The 22,767-nt window shown below is 39.6% G+C and overlaps 7 protein-coding genes across 7 annotated transcripts; 3 read left to right on the forward strand and 4 right to left on the reverse strand.

Annotated features, from left to right (window-relative positions):
* Nucleotides 1-2,634: 2,634 nt before the first annotated feature.
* GCK72_006095 (uncharacterized protein) lies at nucleotides 2,635-4,069 on the forward strand (the record flags this gene model as incomplete). Its single annotated transcript, XM_003108860.1, has 3 exons — nucleotides 2,635-2,706; nucleotides 3,560-3,663; nucleotides 3,979-4,069. 3 exons carry the CDS (start codon nucleotides 2,635-2,637, stop codon nucleotides 4,067-4,069), a joined length of 267 nt encoding a protein of 88 aa, XP_003108908.1.
* A 2,102-nt stretch (nucleotides 4,070-6,171) lies between these two features.
* Nucleotides 6,172-9,406, reverse strand: GCK72_006096 (uncharacterized protein; the record flags this gene model as incomplete). The annotated part of the gene is made up of 6 exons (XM_053725474.1): nucleotides 6,172-6,362; nucleotides 6,408-6,645; nucleotides 6,701-8,162; nucleotides 8,244-8,752; nucleotides 8,811-9,178; nucleotides 9,310-9,406. 6 exons carry the CDS (start codon nucleotides 9,404-9,406, stop codon nucleotides 6,172-6,174), a joined length of 2,865 nt encoding a protein of 954 aa, XP_053589668.1.
* Nucleotides 9,407-10,410: 1,004 nt separating this feature from the next.
* GCK72_006097 (uncharacterized protein) lies at nucleotides 10,411-11,108 on the reverse strand (the record flags this gene model as incomplete). Its single annotated transcript, XM_003108857.2, has 4 exons — nucleotides 10,411-10,567; nucleotides 10,614-10,753; nucleotides 10,799-10,909; nucleotides 10,956-11,108. The coding sequence occupies 4 exons, from the start codon at nucleotides 11,106-11,108 to the stop codon at nucleotides 10,411-10,413; spliced, it is 561 nt and encodes a 186-aa protein (XP_003108905.2).
* A 338-nt stretch (nucleotides 11,109-11,446) lies between these two features.
* GCK72_006098 (uncharacterized protein) lies at nucleotides 11,447-13,295 on the forward strand (the record flags this gene model as incomplete). The annotated part of the gene is made up of 5 exons (XM_003109047.2): nucleotides 11,447-11,502; nucleotides 11,550-11,616; nucleotides 11,664-12,743; nucleotides 12,792-13,076; nucleotides 13,122-13,295. The coding sequence occupies 5 exons, from the start codon at nucleotides 11,447-11,449 to the stop codon at nucleotides 13,293-13,295; spliced, it is 1,662 nt and encodes a 553-aa protein (XP_003109095.2).
* Nucleotides 13,296-13,575: 280 nt separating this feature from the next.
* Nucleotides 13,576-14,182, forward strand: GCK72_006099 (uncharacterized protein; the record flags this gene model as incomplete). Its single annotated transcript, XM_003108943.1, has 3 exons — nucleotides 13,576-13,850; nucleotides 13,967-14,051; nucleotides 14,096-14,182. 3 exons carry the CDS (start codon nucleotides 13,576-13,578, stop codon nucleotides 14,180-14,182), a joined length of 447 nt encoding a protein of 148 aa, XP_003108991.1.
* Nucleotides 14,183-14,295: 113 nt separating this feature from the next.
* Nucleotides 14,296-15,387, reverse strand: GCK72_006100 (uncharacterized protein; the record flags this gene model as incomplete). The annotated part of the gene is made up of 6 exons (XM_053725475.1): nucleotides 14,296-14,541; nucleotides 14,587-14,730; nucleotides 14,776-14,991; nucleotides 15,041-15,151; nucleotides 15,200-15,316; nucleotides 15,370-15,387. The coding sequence occupies 6 exons, from the start codon at nucleotides 15,385-15,387 to the stop codon at nucleotides 14,296-14,298; spliced, it is 852 nt and encodes a 283-aa protein (XP_053589669.1).
* Nucleotides 15,388-16,737: 1,350 nt separating this feature from the next.
* Nucleotides 16,738-17,035, reverse strand: GCK72_006101 (uncharacterized protein; the record flags this gene model as incomplete). Its single annotated transcript, XM_003109042.1, has 2 exons — nucleotides 16,738-16,935; nucleotides 16,988-17,035. 2 exons carry the CDS (start codon nucleotides 17,033-17,035, stop codon nucleotides 16,738-16,740), a joined length of 246 nt encoding a protein of 81 aa, XP_003109090.1.
* Between the last annotated feature and the right edge of the window lie 5,732 nt (nucleotides 17,036-22,767).

Below are 22,767 nucleotides of genomic sequence, written 5' to 3' on the forward strand. Positions count from 1 at the left end.
AGAAAACATTCGGGCTTGTGAGTACGAAAGCAGTCTGTTGGAATGCCTTCTCTCCGACACACTTGAGATGCTTCTGATTTAGTAAACGATCAACTTGACGAGCTTCATGTGCTCGAACATTCGATAATGTCATATCTCCGTAGTCAAGGAGACAATCAATGTTCGCATCATAACCATAGTCACTCTCCACAGAATATTTATCGAATATCTCCTGTTTTAGAGCAGCAAGAGTCTGGAAGGTATTCTTCAATGTCATTGCATCAGAAAGCCAGAGAAGAATATCAGGAGATGTGGAATTGATAGGCATCATAAGTGATGTGGCACATTGAATATCAATATCAAGTGAGCATTTCGTACGAGCACTTTCCTCAACCTTCAGTTTTTTGCTCTTAGTTACAATGTTCATCAGCTCATTGAACTGAATCCAAAAGTCCATTAGAGCACAGAAGAATCGATGTGTGTGAACATAGTATACTTTCTGATTCGTTGGTACATGGAACGAAATGGATATGTCACATTCACGTTTCGGATCATCACCAAGATATTTGACAACATCTATCACTATTCGTTTTGAATCATCCAGTTTCCGTTTCGTAGAGGGCGCCATTCCGAATCCATATGATGCATTCTCAAATTGCTCGTCAATCATAATCAGTCGTTCTGGGTACATTTCTGAAATATAAAAAAGTGAAATAGCACAACAATACGATGTCTCTGTTTAAGTATTCCACCCACGCAACTAAATGCGGCACATCTTTCATATTAGGCAACTCCAAAATTAGCATAAAATTAAACGATACGAAGAAGGCACCGAATTGGGTATATTACAGAGTTATTTCGATTACTTTTTAACTAGATGAATAGGTATTGTAAAGTTGTGTAATATTCAACATATACCGTAAATACTGTAACTGAACTTCAGTTACTGAAGCACACATGTAATATAGGACCCCTTTGGAAAATAGAAGCAAATTCTCTAGAAACACACTTTTGGAATACATTTTGGTCAGGTTTTTCGAAGTTTCTGTAATGTTTTATTTTTTCGCAAAAACTATGATTTTGATGAGCGTTTCTCATCATTTTCCTAAAATATTCTTAAAGGGGGTGAAATAAGACTGGTTTTCTAGAATTTCATAAGTCCATTGATTTTCAAAATCAGGTCCAAGAATAAAGCACACCTTGTTTTAGAAGCACACCTGTAATTAAGGCGAACCCAAATGACCCTTTGAAAACTAGAAGCACATGTGATTCAATTACAAAATTTACAGTAGTCATAAAATCAAATTTTTGTCTTACCAGAGAAAAACGGAGTAGAATCATCAATTCTGATTCCATCCACCATCAACTTTATTGCCAAAGTGTTCGAGTTGTTTTCACTGAGTTCCATAGTTGATTCCAGTTCGGTATTCATCAAACAAATCACTCCTAATCTTGTATTATTCTTTGGAAAAGGCATTCCAACTCTCCAAGTTCGAGCTCTCAAGGTACATCCAACAAGGAAAGATGATGTCGTTTTAGAAGTTTCTTGTGTGTTTACAGATGATACATTTCCCGTTCTTTCGTGTTCATCTTCTCCTAGTATACCTCCCATTTCGAGAAGAGCTGTCCATGTTCGTCGGTTCATTTGCATTTCCATTTCGTCCATTTCAATTTCGATGGAGCAGTTGCGCTGCAAAAAGAAACGATGACAATGAGGTCAGGACTTCTCCTCTTTTTTGTCGCATCATACACTCTCATTCATTATTCCATCGTGTGGTTCTTCATATATATTTCTCATCAAAATTTGGACTCACATTTCCATTCAATGGTTAATTTTTTGGCCCAGAGAAAGCTATTTATAGTTTTTTTTCAGGGAAGCATGGATTTCCAAAATACGAAAACCTCGGGGGCGGAAACACTCTCGTCCCCATGTACCCTTTAGGAAAGATACAAGGTCTAAGAGGTCCCTCATGCCATTTTGTATGCTATTTGACCGTGAAAAATTGCGACGGCGTTGCTTTTTTTTGGACCTTCTGGTCAACAATTCTAAACAAAATGGCTTCAAAAATGGGGAGGTGATACATTACTATAGAGTTATAGAGTTGGTATAGGGTTGACTGTATGATTCATTCGAATTCATCTAGAATATTTTCAGTATTGATATTTTTAGACATTCATGTTAGGTCTCCATTGTGTGGGTCAGATCATGCTGATTTCATTTACATTTTCAATGAACATTCAATACCAGCGTCATTCTTCTCCATTACTTGAATCACTTTGTATCATAATTGCAGTTTTTAGATCAAAATAGATAATATCATAATGATTTGAATCAAACGTCTGAATCTTTCGTTTGTATTTGTATTTTGTTTTCGTGTTTCTTATGACACGTCTTTTGAATCAGAACTCAACTCTCCAAATTGGGATTGATCTACAAAATGGTTTGAAAAATACAACCCTTTCAGATTATTTGAAAACAAAGAGTAAGCTAGCTGCAATGACATCACAATCCCTCTTGCTTCCTCTCTCCCATCATTCCGCTCGTGCTCAGACTCCACCCCTTTGGAGGGGCGTGGCTTCAGAAGAGAGGCGGCTCTTTTTTTATAAGCTCGATTCATTTTGGTGTCACTTTCGGTACACAACTATCGTCTACAGATGTTCTCCTTCCGACAAATCCTGGCTCTTATGATTGTAGCTATTGCTATAATGTCATACTCATCAGCTCAGGTAAGAAATTGATGCACCGGATTCTGTCGGTCGACACTTTACCTAACAACACAAATAACTTGTATTCTCACTAGAATCCTTTTGTTCTCGGAGGGAATGTGGGAAATGCCGCTCTATTCGGCGTTGTTGTGGAATAGTATTAGATTAGCATTTGCTTTGTAGATATATCGAAGAGTGACAGCAAAAAATGAAATAAAATTGCATCGCAAATTAGATAAATCCGTTAGAATCGTTCCTTTCAAATATCCGCTCATCTCTTTTTTGTTGTTATTTTTACTATCAATTATTGAAAGGAAAAACATGACAATTATGCTATCGAGTCTGGTAGGAGTTATTTCGGAATCTCGAATGGGAGGCTTGGGACCAATGAAGTGATCACCAGATTATGATTTCAACGACCTCACATGTCTAGCTTCGAAAATTGAGAATTTCCACATAGTAGACTACTATTAGTTCCACATAGTAGACTACTACTAATGGATCGGAAACACCCGAAAGGTGGAGAACGAACGGAACACTTATGAGATTAGTGGTCAAGCGTAGGAGAACTACTAGTAGTAGTAGCTGTCGTTTCCAATTAGGAGTCTTGGGTAGTACTAACATATCCATTAGATTACTCGACTTCGATTATTTATCAAAGACATCTAGAATCGCTAGATCTTAATATAGGAGTGGTGACAAACATCATACGATGCGGATAAATTTCAGCACCTTTTTAGTTTTTAATCTTGACTAAACCCAAATCCAAGAAAGAGATGTAACGATTTTGAATGAAAACAGAATAGTTATGTGAAAATTGTCATTCAAACTGGGGGGAAGTGAGATCAGAAACTCATGTGTTTCTTACTTTCAGCCAATCGACCAAGACCGTCCAATCTTTATGGAACGTCGTGAAGCTTCAGCATTCGGAGATATCATTGGAGAACTCAAGGGCAAAGGACTCGGTGGACGAATGAGGTAAAATGTCTTCTAGAACGTCATTTCCTGAGCCTCAAACTTCAAATATCAAAACTCCTTCCATTTCCGTTCGCTCCAGATGCAGAGTTCAAAAGTTCTGTGAAGCGTAGTATTTTACGAAATCAGGTGTCCACAGTTTTCTTATTTTTATTTTGACCCCTCTCCATAAGAATTCAACAAAAGAAGTGAATCGTGTCATGCATTTTTGACGCTTTTTATGGATTCTTTTATGTTTTTGGTACTGGACACCTATTCTTATGATGCTCATATTTGTTTTTCATAAGAAAACAAGTGAATTCAGCAAATTAATTACAGATTCGGAAAGCGATCGTCTTCTCCGGACATTTCGTTGGCTGAACTGCGTGCAATCTACGGAGGCGGACCAGTGGAATACGTTCAGCTCTAATAATAACAGCCAATCCCAGATTCATGCCTTTTCTAACGTTTCTCAAACTTTCCACCCGAATTAATCTGTGATTTCCTCTCCTTATTTTCGTTGTTCGCCAATCTCTTCAAAAAAATCGAATTTTCAAAGCGCTCTGTTCTCATTTGTTGTCGATTTGTGTCAGTGTACAGCCTCATAACCGTTCCTCTTTCTGCGAATAAACCACTTCTGTTGAAAAATTTCAGTTCTTGATCATTTTTAGATTAATCAAAAATTTGAAAGCTTCTGCTTCACGAATCCGAAATAACGGAACACCATCGACTCTTTTCTAGGAATTGATACTGGAGGATTGTGGGAGCGCGGGGGAGTAATGGAGAAGGGTAATTCTTATGTTCCTCCATTTCCATTCAGATTCAGACAAATACTTCATGTGGGTTGTTGGATACAAATTTGCAGATAAAACAAGAAGAAAGGAGAAGAGAAGCGAAAAAGAAAGGAATAAGGCTCTAATAGAGAATGCATAGAACATCTTCAACTCCGATTCCTAATTGCTCTTCTGGTGGCCCGAAAAGAAGAAGAGATATTACTGCAGATTTTTAATTTTCTTGCAGAATACCCATATTGAAAAATATATGTATGTCCCGAGAGATTCCAGAAAGGTCGACTGGATGATCCTGCGATAATCTCGACTCGTTTTTTCCTACTGCATATTTTAAAGGGATTCCATTAGTTTAACGAAATATTTTCTACCATCATCCGATAACATCTTCTTTTCAATCTGATGCCAGAAAATGGTCAAATGTTTTGGCGAGAAATCCAAGGGATAGCTCGAAAGAGCAAATGCTCTTTGAGATACCATCTTGTTTGTTTCACGTCATAGGTTATATTTCACATCAAAGATAACGTCTTTTCGAAACGCTGTTCGAGTTTTAGACTTTTACAATCGAAACCTAGCTCAAAGCCGTGGGATAGTTAATGGGAATTTTGAAAGGTCTCCTTTTCACATGTTATTTTTATCATATATAATAGTTTTCTTCACAGAATCTTCAATTTTGGGAGTTCGATTTGACCGAAAGATTCGAAAATTAGTTTCTGAATCTAGAAAATAGGTCGTCACGTGGAATGTGTGATCAGCGAACAACATGAAGTAAACTACCGTAAATCATTGTAGAATATCTATTTTTATTCGTGTTTTGTTGATTACGAGCTTTGTGAGCACTCCTCCTCAATCAATTTCCTGTACGTGATTCTACTGGGAATCGAAGCAAAAGGTGCATGAACGGAAATTGAAAATGGAATTTTACATCCGGTAAGCATAAGGTGATTGCGGTCATCTGATTTCCATTGACATCATTGTTAGCGGAACCCGATGGAAACACATTTTGTGTGATGGTTCGAAGTTTGACGACAATGAGTGATACTCAGGAAGGAGAAAGGAAATTGATCTATGAATGAAAGGCGTCATACTTTTTAAAATAAAATTTCGAACTTGCACGTTTAGTACCGACTTATTGGAATGTGACTAACTGTAAGGGATCTCTAAAACCTACATATAATCCGAAGTGAATAGTAAAGCGTTTTGTTTTTAAACATGATATCACTGGTATTAAATAAAATGCTCAAAAATCTCTCGACGTTGAAATTACATATGATGTGATACGGCGAAAAAACACTACATCTCGATAGAAGTTACTTCAGAAAAATTAAAGATTTATCACAATTCAAACGTTACTATAGTCTCACGAACAAAAAGATCTTGAACCTAACTTTGTTTATTTCTGTACTTTTGTTCAAGTTGAAAAGTATAACGTTCTCAGGAACTTAACATGAGTTCCAACATTGACCATCTTCTCTGTTCAACAACCAACTATACAATTTCCCATCGAGTACCTCTCTAGAGCATCAAAACAATCAAAGCTTTTTAGACTGACACCACTTGGTTTGAAGGAAGAACATCATCAGAACATGAAGAAGTAAACAAATTGCATGTTCATGTTAGATTGGAAAACATGGCAATGGTGAGATTCTTTCTATGATATTGATTTCGAATTGAGAACTCATGTATACTGCTCTGAGACATTTAAATACAGCTCCGAGAGAACTCAAAAGATAATGATGTCTTTTTACCTATTTACCTTTTTATACTTCCTTTCGAATTGCGTATGCATCTTGTCAACATAGGCCATCTTAATCGTCATCTCTGGCTTCAGACTACTAACTCCAGAAGTCGTCGGAATAGGGGGCGTCGCCGCACTTGTCAAGACATGATTGTCGATTGAAGTGGCAGATGTAATTGTCATTGTGGTCAGATTCACTGAATTTTCTAAATTTCGAACGTCATTCAGCATGTGGTACTTACATGGTTTCACATAATCTGCAAATGATTCATCAGGGACAGAAGATGACACGATGGGATTCTGATAATTATGATCGGATTTTGATGCTCGTGAATGGGGCTTATTATTGGACTTATGAAGATCTGGGCACGAATTGGATATTGATTTCATTTGGGATACTTGAGAAGACGTTGTGAACAATGGGTATGATGTATTCTCGATCATATCTCTCATTTCCACGTGTCCAATAGCAAGTTTCAGCTGAAAACAAAGATTAATAATATGTTGAGAAACGATTCAGAAGTACTTTACTCACATTTGTCAAGTGTTGTTCTTTTGAAATGACACTGAAATCAAGTCCCTCAGCATTCAAACAGGCAATCGGTTCTCCTGGTTCCCATATCGTAGAAGCTCGAGTTTCCCGTTTAGTCCATCCTCTTCCTCTGACTTCCATTCGTACTGCAGGGAGCGTCAAATTAACAGAAACATGAGATTCGATAATTGAGACATTCTCAGAGCTGATTTTAACATCAACCAATTCGTCATCAGTTTCACCCGACCCAACAGATTGGGCCTTTTTCAGAATCTCGTTGAAAACCGTTGGATCATCAGAAAACAGAGTAGATAATCCATCGAGAGCTCCTTCTTCATAAACAATGCTGACAGGTCTGAGACGACAGTTGACTATATGTTTCACGATCAGTCTTGGCGATCTTCGAATATAATGCATACTGAACATTGGCACTTTTGTTGTTAAAATATCTTCTCCATCTCTACCAACTGTTAACAGCATTTTTGTACTTTCCGCAGTTGAATATAGGAGAGATTCGGACAGCTCTGCAAGCTTGCTTTTCGGTCGAGGGTGTCCAGAACGAAGACGTTGAACACTCATATCGTTAACTGTAACATCCACTGAAACATAGTGTTGCTTTGGACTGAGCTCCCATCGAGAGCTGACTCCTGATAATTCTAAAGCAAGAACTCTTTGTTGTTCGATTCCATCGTGCACTTCAGCATCAACAAATCGAAGCGTCAAATGCTCTAACCTTAACGAAATCTGAGCCAGTAAAGCATCCCTTCGAAGAAGAGTTGAATCATCCCATGACTCGTGAAGAACATCGAGAATCTCGTCTTCCATTTCTTTTACATTTATTTCTTTCAGCTCTCCAACATCGACGTTGCCAAAATCGAACTTATTTTCTTCTTGTTTTTCATCTTGTTGAGCTTGTCCGAAAAATCCGGTAATCCATCCATAAAGTCCACCACTAACTGGCTCAGTAGGTACGGTAGGCTCTTCTACTATGATTTCGTCAGGAGGCGGTTCCAAAGTTTCGAATGTCTCTTCGGCATCAGGAATAGCGGCAGTAATGCCCAGTTCTTTCTCTTTTTCTCTTAGTAATTTCCTAAATACTGTTTCTCTGAAGAGATGCAACTCATGATACGTATATTGTGCATCTCGCTCGATTTGCTTCATTATCGCCGTACTTTCAACTAGATGTGTGGAGGTAGCTGAAGTTCCATTTGTGGATGAAGTTGGAACGACTGCAAGAGCATTTGATGTTGCCGTATTAGACGAAGATGCAGAAAAATTGGTGGTGGTTGTAGGCTGAATTGCATTCGGATTGGCAATTAGGCCGATTAGACGTTTGCGATAAGCTCTACAGTACGAATTGAAACGAGCCGCCCTTTCGTGAGCGAACTCCCACGTTCGATTGGCATTGGTTCTTCGACTTTCTTCGAGTACTCGATTATATGCGAATTTCCACCATTCTTTTGCGCTGAAACGATTGATATTTTCTTAAGAAAACTAACTTTTGCAGTCCCTAAAAAAAAATTAATTCTAAACATTGAAAACCCACTTTTCTCCAATTGTACATAATGGTCTCCATTTCCGATGTTGTCTTGCTCTTTCGAATCGCGCCCATTCTCGATTTACAGCTCTCAACTCTGTCATTTGGTGTCTTGTCAATTCTAGACCTAGTATATCAGGTCTCATGAAAAACTTGAATCTTGGAACTTTCGCTTTCAATGGAAACTTGCTCGAATTCTTTTCCATTCTCAGTTCAGCACTGCATGGTTGAATAATGTATGCATTTGACGATGATTCAGGAGCAAGAATTTGCTTCAATTGTTTAGAATCATCGATGTTTTCAGTCATCGTTGAATTGGAATTCCAATAAATGCTAAAGCCCGTCAAATCCAACTTTTTGAAAGTATTTGTTCCTTTTTGTGGTTCAGCAAACCCAGGCTTCCAATGGTGATTCGTCGTTTGCATAGTCATTTTCTGAATTCTTATGCCACAATTGAACGTCTGTCCAAGAATCGTAGTATTATCTTCGTATCGGATATGTACATTGTTCAGAATCAACTGAAAGATGTTTCTATTAAAAACTCAAATTTGTGAATGTGAAAAAGAATCAACTCACTTGAATATTATTCAGAACTGTCGATATTAACGATGCACCCCACCACGAATCTTGAGATTCTGGAATTGGGATTCCACATAAATCGAACAATGATGTTTTGTGCCTCAATTCAAGTTCTTCGAGCATTTGTTCTTTTTTCTGTTGCTCCACTTGCTCAACTGCTTCCACATCATATCGTTTTTCTCCTGATAGAGGACCGACAATAATAAGTACATCACTGAGTTTCAGAGTCCATGGTTCTGATCGGATATGTGTGATTGGAACCGAAAGAGTAAGTTTTCCAAGAAGTCCAGATTTAACTTCCAATGGTAAATCCAACTTTCTGAGAGCTGTCTTTTTGAGTGGAACATTTTCTAATTCCACTTGTCCTGAAAATGGAAAACTTGATTCAGACGAAACCATACATTTTCTTCATAAAAAAATTGAAATCTATGAAAAACCTTTTTTTAACTTTTTAAACTCTTAACATTTTTATTTCCGAGATATTTCGAAATCTCACCGGATAAAAGTGCAACAGAGAGCTGGTCAGTGTTTAAATCTTCCAAATATTCTCCAATATAATTGTTAAGAACCCACGCCACTACATTTTCCAACATCACTGGTTTCTGAATTTTATTTGTTCATGACTTCAAATTGTTGAAATTCTTACTTTTTTACACTATATAACAAAAATCTGCATCAACCCGAGTAGATATTGGCTGATGCTTCGAGCCTGAAAATTATTTTATTGCCACGTGGATTTTGTTTTTTCTTCCGTGTTTTGAAGCATAAATCACGTGAAAACGAGCCGTGACTTGTGTACTTTTTGATTGTACTAACGGACGGCCGCCACGCATTTGGTGGCCGGGGACTGCGGCAATTCCCGGCCATTCGGTGAATGTACAACTTTAGCGGCTGGTTGAAGCTCGGTGTAAAGTTTCTCGGCAAGATGATTAATAAATAAGATTCAAAAGACGCATGTCTTACTTACGGAATTCAAGTTCAGTTATGAAAGAAAACATTAAATTCAACTTTATAGGATTCGAACCAAACGACCAATTCACTAAGTGCACTTTCGTTGAAGGATATTTACACTCTAATAACAGAGAAAAACAATCAAAAAGAGCACGGACAATACAAAAAATAGTGAGGAAGTTAAAAAGGGAAAAACTATTCGAAGGGGCGGATATAGAAGACGAGCGGCGGACACGTTGAAGCTATACTGCCAAATTCCATTCATACAGCAATTGTGAATAGTCGGCGCCAAAGCTGTAATGAAAATTCATTGACTTACAACAAGTTGAAAAGCTTAGCAGAATTAAATCATTAACTCACTGCGTTAAGACTTCAGATGTTATCTACAGCCCAGAACTAACCGGGCAAAAACAAGATTTTCTTGTGAAAAAGTGACGTTAAACTTTCGGTATGGGAATCAACACGAAAATGCAAATAGATATAAATGAAATTGCTGATCCTTAATATTTTTCGACTTGAGAATATATCTTTAATTCGAATTAAATATTTTATCGGAGCTGCGATGCAGCTGCTTTAACTGTCTAGGCTTTGGATGTGTACTTTAATTAATTTTCTACACCTTTTAATAATAAAAAAACACTTACATTTACTGAGCATAGTGTCCGTGTTGCTCGTATTGATCTCTCATACGCAGAGCATGCCATCTTCCGTAATCGACCCAGGTAGAGGAAACTGGCTGATAGCTCCAGCCTTTATAGTCCCATCGTTCTCCTTCAAGATGCTTCACACGTTGCTCGATTTGTCTGACATTTCAGCTCAAAATTAATTTTAATATGCAAAATTACTCACCTCCATCTAGCAATAATTCCCTGCTTCTCGTAATAAGCAAGGTTTCTTTCGTGATGCTCAACATCAGACACTCCGAACCATTTTGCCCACCATTGACGAATTGGGGTTCGCTCAAACTGCCAGTGATGTGGAGCAGGTCCCTGCAAGTTTCAATAATTAGAAAGTGTTCGCAAAAACAATCTAACCTCTGTTGGATAGTCTTTCAGCTCACAGGTTCCGTAGACAATATGGTTGTAAGCAAGGCAGAAAAGCACCGGGAGGAAACCAATTCCAATGAAATAGAAATGGCACACGTCCTGAAGCCTATACATATGAAAAACTAGCATACAGAAAAATGATTACCTTGATTCTGTTGACAATGAGTTGTCCAGGACGTTTACGGAATACCGCAGCGTGCGAGCCTCGAATAGCAGGGATAAGACTATTTGATGGCTTCAAAAAGGCGTTGCGACAGGCGCAGGCCGCCGTCGGCGCCATTTTACTCATCAACGCCATGTTCGCGACAAGTTGAGTTACCTGAAACAAATTTAAATGAATCAAAAACCATTTTAAAGTTTGAGTTCTCAAAACGGCAATTAAAGAAGGTGAATTTGAGCTACATTCGAATAGTTCTGTGTGAGAAACGAAAAAAACAAAAAAATAAATGTATTATTTTTATTTTTATTTTCAATAAGCATATACCGACTCGAAGCGGCTTAAACGCGAAGACAAAAATTATCGCGGTGCGGCAGGGTTAAGAAGGCGGGACTTTCCCGTCTTTTGCAAAGACATCACACACTTTTTCTCAGCATTTTAGTGTTTACGCCTCACAAACATTATTTTCAGCTTTCAAAATGTTCAAAAAGCCATTTGCAGTCAAAAAGAACACAAATCAAAGGAATTCAGATTCGTAGGTTGATTTCACTGACACTTTCATGAGAAATTATCTTACTTCAGAAGAAAACTCTTCAATAGGCTGAAAGAAGAGATTGATGCAGAATCAAATATTGACAAGAAAGGCCAGGTAGTTCTTCTCAAGTTCTGAAAAAAATGAACATATATCGTTTCCAGGTAGCACAGGTGAAGCTGACGAACTTTGATGGAAACCAAATGAACGTGTACACGATTGATAAAGTTCCGCAGTTGTTCGAATTCAGCGAGAGTGGAAACATTTATCCAACTGTCTTTTACATGTGGAACAATCCAAAAGCTTTTCCAGTACTTGTTTGTCATTATCCTGTTTTGTCGTATCTTGAAAATGGAGCCGACCTCATGCTTCCTGGTGTCATTCGCTCTGAAACATTCCAATTACCAACATTCCGCAAAGGAGTTCCGGTAGCGATCGCTTTCCATTGTACTGAGACTGGAACTGTGTGTGGCCCATCAGCTATTGGATGTTCTTTGATGTCTTCAGATGAAATGGTCGCCTGTGGGTTCAAAGGAAAGGGAGTTCAAGTTCTTCATGTATTTAGAGATGAACTATGGAGCTTTGGTCCAAAAGGATTTCCGCCGAGTTACTCAGTAGCAAGCTGGAATACGTATGGAGAAGAAACAGATGAAAGTGATGAGGACGAAGAAGAATTTGAAGAAAAACAAGATCGAGAAGAAAGTGTAGGTGTACCACCCAAACCAACTGTAAATGAAATTGAAGAAGAAATAATTCCTGAAGAACCTATGGAGAATCTTCTTACACGTTGTTTTCTAGCGGGACTAAAATATCGCTTCACCAGGAATATGTTGCCGATGGACGTTGGACAATTCTATACGCAATGCGTGCTAGCGTGCGTTCCAGACGGTCGGAAGTTGGATATGAAAAAGACACATTTCAAAAAATTCGCCACGTTCCTCGAAGAAATAAACGATCTTGGAGATGAATGGATTATCAAGATTGTTCCGAGCAAGCAAAAGAAAGGTGCTGATGTCGTAGGCGATGTCAACTTCTCAAACAAACTTTTTCGAGATTTCGAAGTATCCGATGAATGTACCGTAGATAAGGCGCCAGAAGATAAATCAAAATTCGAAGCACCTGTCATCTCGGAATACTTCGCTATTACTGAGCCTACATTAAGACTGTTTCCTAAGTTTTCAAAAGGAGATTTGATGAGTGCGAAGGAAATCCGAGAGATGGTCACAAGCTATGTCAATGAAAATGTAATTGATATTCAAATAATTTCATAACTAACTTCACCATCACTACAGAAACTCGCAGCTGGGAAATCAGTACGTTTGGATCCTATCCTTTGCTCAATCACTCGAATCAAATCTGATACAGCTCCATGGGCTGATTTGATGAAGGCAATTCATGGGAGAATGACAGCCACCTGGCATATTCGATGGGCTGATGGAAGAGAACTAGTTCGAAAAATTTCTCCACCGTTGGTAGAATTTAAAATCGAGAATCGGGCTGGAAACAAGAAAGTAACACTGATCAATGGATTGGCAATGTTTGGGATTGACATTCGAACCATATGTCACCAGATTCAGGTTAACTAGTTGTTCAACTTTATGATAACCGTAATTGATTTACAGACAGGCGTTGCTACCAGTGTAACCAGTCAATGGGAAGTAGCTGGAGTAGAGGGACCTCAAGTGCTGGTGCAAGGAAATCAGATTCATTTTGTGGTTGACCTGCTAATTAAATCTTACGGAATTGACAAGAAGTTCATGAAAGGAACCGAACTCGCAGTGAAGAAAAAGAAATAAGAAGATAAACTTCCTTACGAATGTTTGGGTCTGCAACCAGATTATTTGTAGTTACCAGTTTGTTGTTTAATGCTATTTAATTTCGGTTTGATCCACCGGTTTTTACTTCTATTCCCTATGTATCACTTCATATGAGTATTTTTCTCACATAATTGCCAAAAAATAAAAATTTTAGAGACATTTTCAGCTCTGTTTATTAAAGTTCTTACGTGTTTTTGCATGCTCTATATTGAAAATTTTCATTTTTGTTCAGAAACAGTTTCAATTCCAGTATTTGAGAATGACTTCAAAATACATGCAATTAGCAAAGGAGATTGTGAAAAACTTTGGTAGCAAAGGACAATTTGCATCGGTTGCTGGTGCTGGAAATGTGAGAGCAGTTCATGCTGAAGAAGGAAACATTCGAGTGGAATTCGAAGTGGAGAAAGATCAAACAAATCATTTCGAAACTCTTCATGGTGGATGCACTGCAACACTCATTGACAATTTCACCACTGCGGCACTTCTCCTCACCAAACAAGCGCGACCAGGAGTTTCCGTTGATTTGCATATCACGTAAGTAAGATTTGAAAGAGCTCGATTTTTCTGGGAACACTAAATGCAATCCTCGATGTTAATCATCATAGCTATGCTTCAGTGTTTTTGTTAAATAGAAAATAATTCATTTTCAGTTATTTGACCGCTGCAAAGATTGGTGAGACTCTTATTCTCGACTCAACTGTTACCAAACAAGGACGAACTCTTGCATTCACGAAGGTAATTCAATTCATTTTGAGAAATCTAATAAATTTCAATATCAGGCAGAGTTGTATCGCAAACGAGACAACACGATGATCGCCACGGGAGTTCACACTAAGGCATTCCCAGCAATGAAGAAGACCGAGTGATTTCATGATTATACTGTAGATGGAAATTATTGATAGATAATAGTTTTTATTGATCTGTAATATTGACACCATATAAACATAACAATTATGTAAAGTTTTTGTGAATTTCCAGTCTACCACAAAATTTCAGAGACTTTGAATTGTCTAATTACAACAGATGGATGTTTCGAGAAGTTGGTACTCTGTAAGAAACAAATTTCCAATTCATCTTTAGTTTCATCAGAATCTCGAGAAATTATCCATCTCGTTGGTGACTTTTGACATGTTTCATTTTTCATCAAGACTAGCAGTTCAGCTACGGGAAAACTAATCACAATATTGTAAAGCGAAATCCAGTGTATTTCGCCTTTTTTCCAGCTCTGAAATTCAAGGTTGGCATTCAGATTATTAAAAATCGAGTTAACCTTGAAAAGAGTAGAGAAATCAGATGTTCTCAGTTGATTTGCTCCGAGTTCCATCCAGTCTCCTCTGAATTTTCTGAAATTCTCGCCTTTAAAAGGTTGGTAGAAGTTTGGAGATTCTTGATTTCCAATGGTCAAACCAGTGAGCTGTAATTTTTAGTTCATTTACGATATCAAATCTAAATTCATTACTTTGTTAATAGATAATTCATTGAAGAAATTCTCAGGAACACGGAATCTCCAGTCAACGACTAGTTCTGTACAACTTAAAGATTTCATTAAATCGGTTAACTTTGCCACGTCACACTCCATTTTTGAACTTCCAAGTTTCAGACAAGCAATCTGACTGAAATTTGTCTTTTTCAAGATTGATTGAAGAAACTCAATTGGTTCTAATTCACTTCCAATCTGAAAATTTTAAATGTTGCCTTCATTTGAAAGTCTTGAATGCAACTACCATTTCCAGCCAAAGCAATTCCACTTTTGCACCACGAAGGAAATTCTCAATGTCTTCGTGATTGATTGTATTGATTTCATTTGAGTGAGATAGAGTGAAGCTTACTTTTTCCTGAAAATGTTTTGTCTTCTAGTAAGAATAGACTCTAAATAGGCTTACAGGTGTAATGAACAATTGGCGAATCGGGATCGGCATCATATACTTTTGATAAACTGTGATGAACTGTTGAACTCTCTTCGATACAGTTTTCATACTTTGAACTGTTCGGAATTCTGTCTGGAAGTAATTTTCTATTCTCACATCATTTTGATCTCTTTTTCTATTTGCACTTTCTTCAAATAGGTCATTTTAAATCAACAATCTTATCAAGTTTCTAATTAAACTTTCTCCCCTTTCCCAACAACAATCGTCACCTGTTATAAGGTATTCCCCGAGAAGAATCATGGGAAAAGACAATAGTGTATTGTCAGGTGTCATAAAAACTACTAGAGAGAGGGAGTATCATGTGAATGAATGGGTGTCAATATCATAGGTGTTTTGATGGTTTGATTTTAGGAATGATCTATGGAGGCGAAGATCAGAACAGAGAGAGAATGAAAATGATAAAGATTTGAATCAGAACTAAAAGTTCGAATTCTCTCTAGGAGATTTTAGAAGTACACAAGTCAGCATTTTCAGAAATGGAAGTCCCATGACCAATTGGATAAATATTGCCAAGAAATGCACACTAATACCCAGGCATCAGAACATCGATGGTTCTTGACTAACGTTGAGTTTCAAAGGTCTCTCATTTATTACTTAAAGATTTTTTAATTTTTTAAAAACAGGTAAATTCCGTTGGGAGAACTCGAGTTCGATCTGACTAGTGACTGTCAAGCTATACAAAGTTAGTCGATTAATGATCATAGCATTTAACATACCCTTTTCAGGACTTCCAATTGCATTTCATTCGGTAATAATTCAAACTCAAACATTCTTTGAATATTGGAACAAGATCAGAACAATATCCTTGATATCAATGAGTTGAGAATTAAGAAAAATGAAAGAAAAGAAGAAAGAGAAATATCAAGACTCCGCCCCTAACACCCGCGTGCTTTGAGTTCAAACGCTTAGAAATATCTGTCTGAAGGGGGAAAAGAAGTTGTCGGAGTCTGTTGTCGAATTGAAGCGATCAACATGTTTTATTAGATCATAAAGTTGTGGGAGTAGGAACAAAAACAAAACAAAAAGATCTCTGTTCGACAATTATGAAAATATCTGAAATTTATTGGATGATAATAATAATAACAAATTGTTATTTGTGTTATCTTTTTGATATTTGTACTTGATATTTGATAAGAGAACAATTGGGAAATAAAATGAGTTGATGAATTGCTGATAGGGAAAATATACGTTGGGATGAATAATCTAACTATAAGAAACGATTACTGTACTTATTACCTCAGTCTGTTTATAGGCCTATTACAAATCTTCAATAGGACCATTATAGCTGCGGTCAATCGAAACTGATATCTCGTTGCCGAGATTTCCCGGGAGACCTTTCCAGAAGCTTTTCTAAATCTTTCTCATTTTTTCCAAGAGTCTACCATTCTTGGCTCCGTCCCATTGCAAAAATAAGCACTTCTTCATTCATTTGATAAAAAAGACAACACAAATAAAAATATTTTATTCACGAATCATCGACCTGAGTTTGTTGCTTATTCATTTGGCTCTTTGACCTCCTTCAACTTCTTATTGATGAACTCGATATCAGCTTTCCCAGAAGCCGCGAGAAGCATTGGAATCGAAACGGCAAGAGCAACGACCATGAAGAAACAGACAAGAGCCAACATGAGTGTATCACAACAGTTTGGTCTCTGATGAGCGGCTCTTCCTTCACCGTCTCCACTGCCTTCCTGAAAATTCAGAAATCGTATTCTCGTAGATTCTCGAGAGAGCTGAACTAACCTCATGATCAGTGTCTTTTGATTGTTTCTTCTTTTTTCCATGTCCCATTGCTCAAATTATTTGAGAAAATTAATGGAAACTGATTTTCACGAGTTTCAGAACAATGATATAATTGCTCCATAAGTTGGATTCTCGAAAAACGTGAACTTTCGAGTTTATAGATTTACTGAGCAGTGTCATAACGTGACACCATATGTTACAGTTTTTGTGAGCGAGAGAGGAAAATCTACAAGAAATAGCTGCCTATTCGCCAAATTCAATCTAATTTTCCAAGAAAATCAGAATCGCTTTTTAAAATGACAACATGGCCGCAAAATACAGAAACACAACTCCTCTTCTTCGCGGTGGGCGGAGTCAAGGCACACACAAAGAATAGCAGGCGGCGGAACCCGTAAGGTGTCGGCTGCTGCCGAGAAAGACCTCTCTGCGTGAGTGCTTGGCCGCTGGCAGTGATGATCACAAATCCGTGTTTCTGACAAGCGTTTGACGATAGAAAACCGGCTGAGCCAACCAATTATTTTATGAAGATTCCTGTAAAAAATGGTAGAATCCATGAATTGCACACCTTTTTTCATTGAATTGAAAAACAAAAAAGGAATGGCGAGCCTGCTACAGCGGCGGGAGTCTACCTCACGGTAGGTCCGCTAGCTGTGATGTAAGAAATCATTAAACTCTTCATCAGTTTGGTTCATTTGTACAAAGTGGGTTTGTGCAGATGGGTCGAGTTCAGGGAACCCCAGGGTCTATGTGTTCATCACTACTATGCTGGTCAGTAGCTGCTTTGATGGTTTCGGACCCTGGGTATTTACCATCCCCCTCCCTTATATGAACAATGATTATTATCAGATCAGGATTCCTCCAACTATGTCATAGTCGTCGGGTGTTGGCACACCACTGACTATGACGGAGTTTCCCGCCAGGAGCCTCACGGCCTTCAACTTTCCCTTTCAGGTTTGCACCCTCCAGATCGAGTCGGCATCCAACCGGTCCGCGCGTGTGTTCTTCAGGCCAGAGCTCTATTTCAGATCTAGAGACAGAGACCTTCCGAAACACAATGCCAGATCAGATTGCGGTGGTTGGGCATCCTTACTTCCGGGTCGCTACCCAACTCCTCCCTACCGCCCAAACGGAGAGCACCGGAATGATACTCTCCCCCAATGAGGAGCCGGTTTAGTGTTTAGCTAACGCCGACTTTTATTTTTATGTTGGGGTCTTATCTCACGGTATTCACCGTGATCCGCCTTGTCCAACTCTTCTTTGGAAGCCCTGATTCTGATAGCTTTTGCCGGGTTGCCCGGAATCAGTTTGTTTTTTGGATCCTCGCCAAGTTTTGCCTTTTTTGGACTTTGATCTTCTCTTTTTCTCTTCCTCGGATTTCTTCTCACGCTCTCTTGTTTTAAAAGGCTGGAATCGATCTGAGACTTGAACATTTTCCATGGGTTCATCTCCGAATCTGATCTCCTGCTGGTCTTTTCTGCAGTATAGATCAGTTACAATTTTGTAACTATCTCCGAAGATATGCCTCCAGTAAATTTGTTTGGAAGACTCTAGAGCAATCATGGAGATGTCTGGGATCAAGTTTCTGATTTGCCCATCAGAGAGACCCAGCATTCTCAGAGAGTTTGAGGTGTCTGGCCAGTAGGTCCCAAGACTTCCAACCACTAGTGGAAGGATTACTGCTCTCTTTCCCAGTCTTGCGAAGTAATCAATAAAGTGACTGTACTTTGTCATCTTCCAATCCCATGCGGCTTCAATTGCAACAACTCCATTTTCGTATGGTACCGTAACATCCGCCAGTAGGACTTCCGGACCATCTTTCTGTATCATGATGATATCTGGACGCTCTCTGGTTGGTCCGGGCTCCGTATCCACCATGATGTCATAGTGGTTGTTGTCTTTTCCGCCTCTTATCACCTCTTGCAGGATTCTGTTTAAGACACGATCATGCCTCTGGGTGATTCCAGATGAAAGGCTGTATGTGCAATGCTGGAGGATGTGAGCCTGGGATTCGCATTCGTAGCCGCACCATCTGCAGTTTTTCGGCAGATCTTTATTGTAGCTGTTGCCGTTGCAGATCAGCTGGCTCAGCCGTGCTGGGTGTACGAACTTTTGGCTGGAAATGCTGCAGTTCTTTCCATCATTGACGAATTTGTTTGATTGTGGGTGGTGTTGAAGCACCTGCACAACCTTGCTTTTGACTGTCTTGATTTCCAAGAAGGTCTTGAGCAACGCCGCTTTCACCAAGTCTTTCAGCTTTGTCACCAGTTTCATACTGTCAGCTTTCGAGAATACTTTGATCTGTGAGTTTTCTGATGCTTGTACTTCTAAAGCAATTTCACCATTTTCTGGGATGAATCTCATTGACTTAAGCGGTGCTCCTTGATTAACGCTGAGCGTTCGAATAGCTTCGTTCATTCGCGAGAAGAGGCTGTAACCTCCTTTCGTGATTGCTTTCTTGGTGTTCAAGTACTCGCACTGCTCTTCGAGCGTAACTTTCTGGGTTTTCAGTCCCATCACCTTTGCCGTGATTCTACTCAACGCCTTTTTGTGGATGGACGAGATGTATTCGTCGTCAGACCACAGTTTGAACAGTGTGGACGCCAGGAACGTTATGAGACACGTGAATCGGGGAGACATAACTCCGAGTCCTCCATTCTTTACTGGAATCTGGACATATTCGAGTGGTGATCCTTTAATCGGGATGTTATGATACATCTTCACACTTTTCATGACTGTGTTCTCAAACTCCTTTAACTCCGTCAGCTTTGGAGTGGCGTTTCTGTACATGTGTTGCAGTCTCGGCAGGATGAATGCCTTCAGCACATCAAGTTTCTGGTTCGGCGCCAGATCTGTATCATGGACCTTTTGGAGTTCCGCGGCAATCTGAGTCAGGGATTCTGATTCCGAGGCTCTACCACCGTTTCCTGTTTTGACTCCGAGATACTTGTAGGTATCCCCATCCTTCATAGTCCGAATGGCCATTCCTTGAATCTTAATTCGTGCAAACTGGTCAACACTTCCTTTTTTGATTGTCAGTGAAGCACACTTCTTTGGCTTGAAAATCAGGGCAACACTTCTACAATCCTTGTCCAGTTGATTGAGCATATCTTGCATTTCTTCCTTGTTGTTGGTAAGGATGGCAAGATCATCAGCGAACGCCAGACACCGTACGTCATTGCTCACGCAACTGTAACCTATCTTTCTCGCCTGGTGTCTTCGGATGATGCCTTCGAGACAGATGTTGAATAGAGTCGGTGAGATGGGATCACCCTGTTTAACTCCGGCTTCAATCATGATGTTCTGGGTTTTCTGCTCAGCTGTCTTGACTCTCATTGACGATCCATCATACATATCACTGATTATGTTGATAACTGATGCAGGATACCCGAATGAGGCAAGTGATCTTCTGATCAACTCATGTGGCACGCTTCCGAAAGCATTTGTCAAGTCTAGCCATGCGCATGACAGGTTTCGGTTGAGAACTGTGGCAGTGTCTATGCACATTCGCAGAATTCCGATTGACTCATTGCATCCATCGATCGCCTGGAAGCCTCGTTGGCATCTACTGATGACTCCAGGAACTGAGGAGATTCTCCTGTTCCAGACTGAGGAGTAAAGTTTGTAAACAGTAGCCATCAGAGAGATGGGTCTCCAATTCTCTGGCTTCTTTCTTTCCTCTTCAGTGCAATCTTTCGGTAGCAGAACCGTTTCCGCTTCTTTCCAGTGGCTCGGAATCTTTCCGTGTTGTCGACATTCATCGAACAACATCGCCAGACGTTCTCCTTCCGGATCAAACCATTTCAGATCACTGTACTTCACTCCATCAGTTCCGGGAGAGGTATCTTTGATCTTCGCAAGTATGGCTTTCACTTCTCCTCCCGAGATCGGGTCTTCAATGCTTGGGTCCACTTTTGCTCTTTTGATTCCACTGCACACAGTATTCAATGCATCTTCTGTTACTGGTTGTGCTTTCAGGGTTTGCCTGAAGTGGTTTTCCACGACGTTAATATCAATTTCACATCGTGCGGAGTGTTTCCCAATTATCACATTGAAGGTCTTTGCTCGGTTCTTGGCATACTGGATTCTGAGCGGCTCGTTAGATTCTTTTACAAATCGATCTTTTGGTTTCACCGTTTCTGTCCTTCTGCTCGTCTGCGTCGCCATCTCACCTTCATTCAGCAATGGTGGTGAGCATCTTGCAGTTATCTTATCTACCAGATACTTGTTCCCATTGTGTGCCTTGACGATGGCGGCAGTGAGTGAGTCGGCAATCCAGGTTAGTGTTTGGATGTTAGACCCTTGCTCTTGGTACGATTCCATTTGTCTATCGAACCAAGTTCTCACTTGCTCAATGAGCTTCGCCGGCTCCCCTTTTGGTTGAGCTTTCTTCGTCGGCCCCCCTTTTGGCTGAGCTTTCTTCGACGACTCTCCTTTTGGCTGAGTTGTCTTTGCCTGCAGATTCTTTTTGCCATACTTTCCCTTCTTCTTTGACGTTTGCTTTTTCGTCACTTCTGGGCTAACAATTCTCATTGCTGGCAGGCTTGGAGTCATTTTCGGTTCCGTAGTGGGCTCTTTCGTTGGTGGACTGTCACACGTCACCTCCATCTCCTCAGTTTCGCCAACAAGTGGGTGAAACTTCCCAGGTGAGACGACTTTGATCTCTGGACCAGTGAATTGTCTCTTGGCTTCTGGAGAGATGTTTGGTGATCGTTCAGTTACCACTCCCCTCTTTCTAGTATTTCCCACCACTTTCCAGCCTTCATCTTGTTCTGTCTCACGACTCTTCGGTGTCTCTTGTTGCTGTGGAACGGGATCCACTTCCATGTTTCCTACATCCATCATCGGTGTAGCTGAACGAGAGCACGTCGGACAGACGGCACACTGGCTGCTTCGACTTGTGGGTCGACTTTGGGCGAAACTTTTTCCCGGAGAGTTATAATATTTGATTTTTTCAGCAAATATCTCGTAATTGGGTTTCAGTTCTTCAAGGAGATTTCTTCGGAAGTTTTTCACGTCTTCCTCTACTTCCTCCATTTCCCATTCGGTATCTTGGATGAAGGCTTCCGCCATTTTCATCACAAATACCCCACAGTTGTAGCTGTCTCTTTGTCTTGGCTTTTCATCCTGTTCCTTTGGGATAATCAGTCCAAGTTCGTTCACCAACTCTTCAATATAACTACTCATTCTTGAACCTGTCGGGTCGTAGAATGCAGCAATTCCATTCGAGATGGTCAAGAGCGTCCAGTGTTCGTCTGCACAGATCGGAAACACGACTCTTTTCTTTCCGTCTTCCAGATTCCTCTGAATAAGTGGGACTAGGTCCACTCTCGCGGGAAACTGGTAATTGAGTGGATCAATTATGTTCACGGAGTCACAGTTTTCCGCTCTCATCTTCAAGAACGCCATCATGATATCTGTATCAATGTACGCATCCTTTCCCTTTTCATTTATCAAGCTCCACACGTTGATTCCTGGTTTTGGACGAACCTCTTTGGGTTCTTCATCCTCACTCAACGTGATGATTTCCTGGATTTCTTGACAAATGGAGGAAGTTGAGGACTGGCTCGATCTCATTGAGCTTTTCGATGGTGAGTTGTTCCCTTTCGGATCGATAGAGAGCGCCTGATTTGCTTTTTCAGGGCTTTCCACATTTGGACTATCATTTGATTGGGAATGTTCCTGTTCGTCCTTATTGGACTTGGTCAGGAATTTCAACAATGCACCATTTTCAGTCTTCTTCTCCTCAACAACATTAGCTTTCGGTTTCCTTATGTCAACAA

This window comes from Caenorhabditis remanei, chromosome II (genome assembly GCF_010183535.1).
Source record: "Caenorhabditis remanei strain PX506 chromosome II, whole genome shotgun sequence".
NCBI classification, from domain to species: Eukaryota; Metazoa; Nematoda; class Chromadorea; order Rhabditida; family Rhabditidae; genus Caenorhabditis; species Caenorhabditis remanei.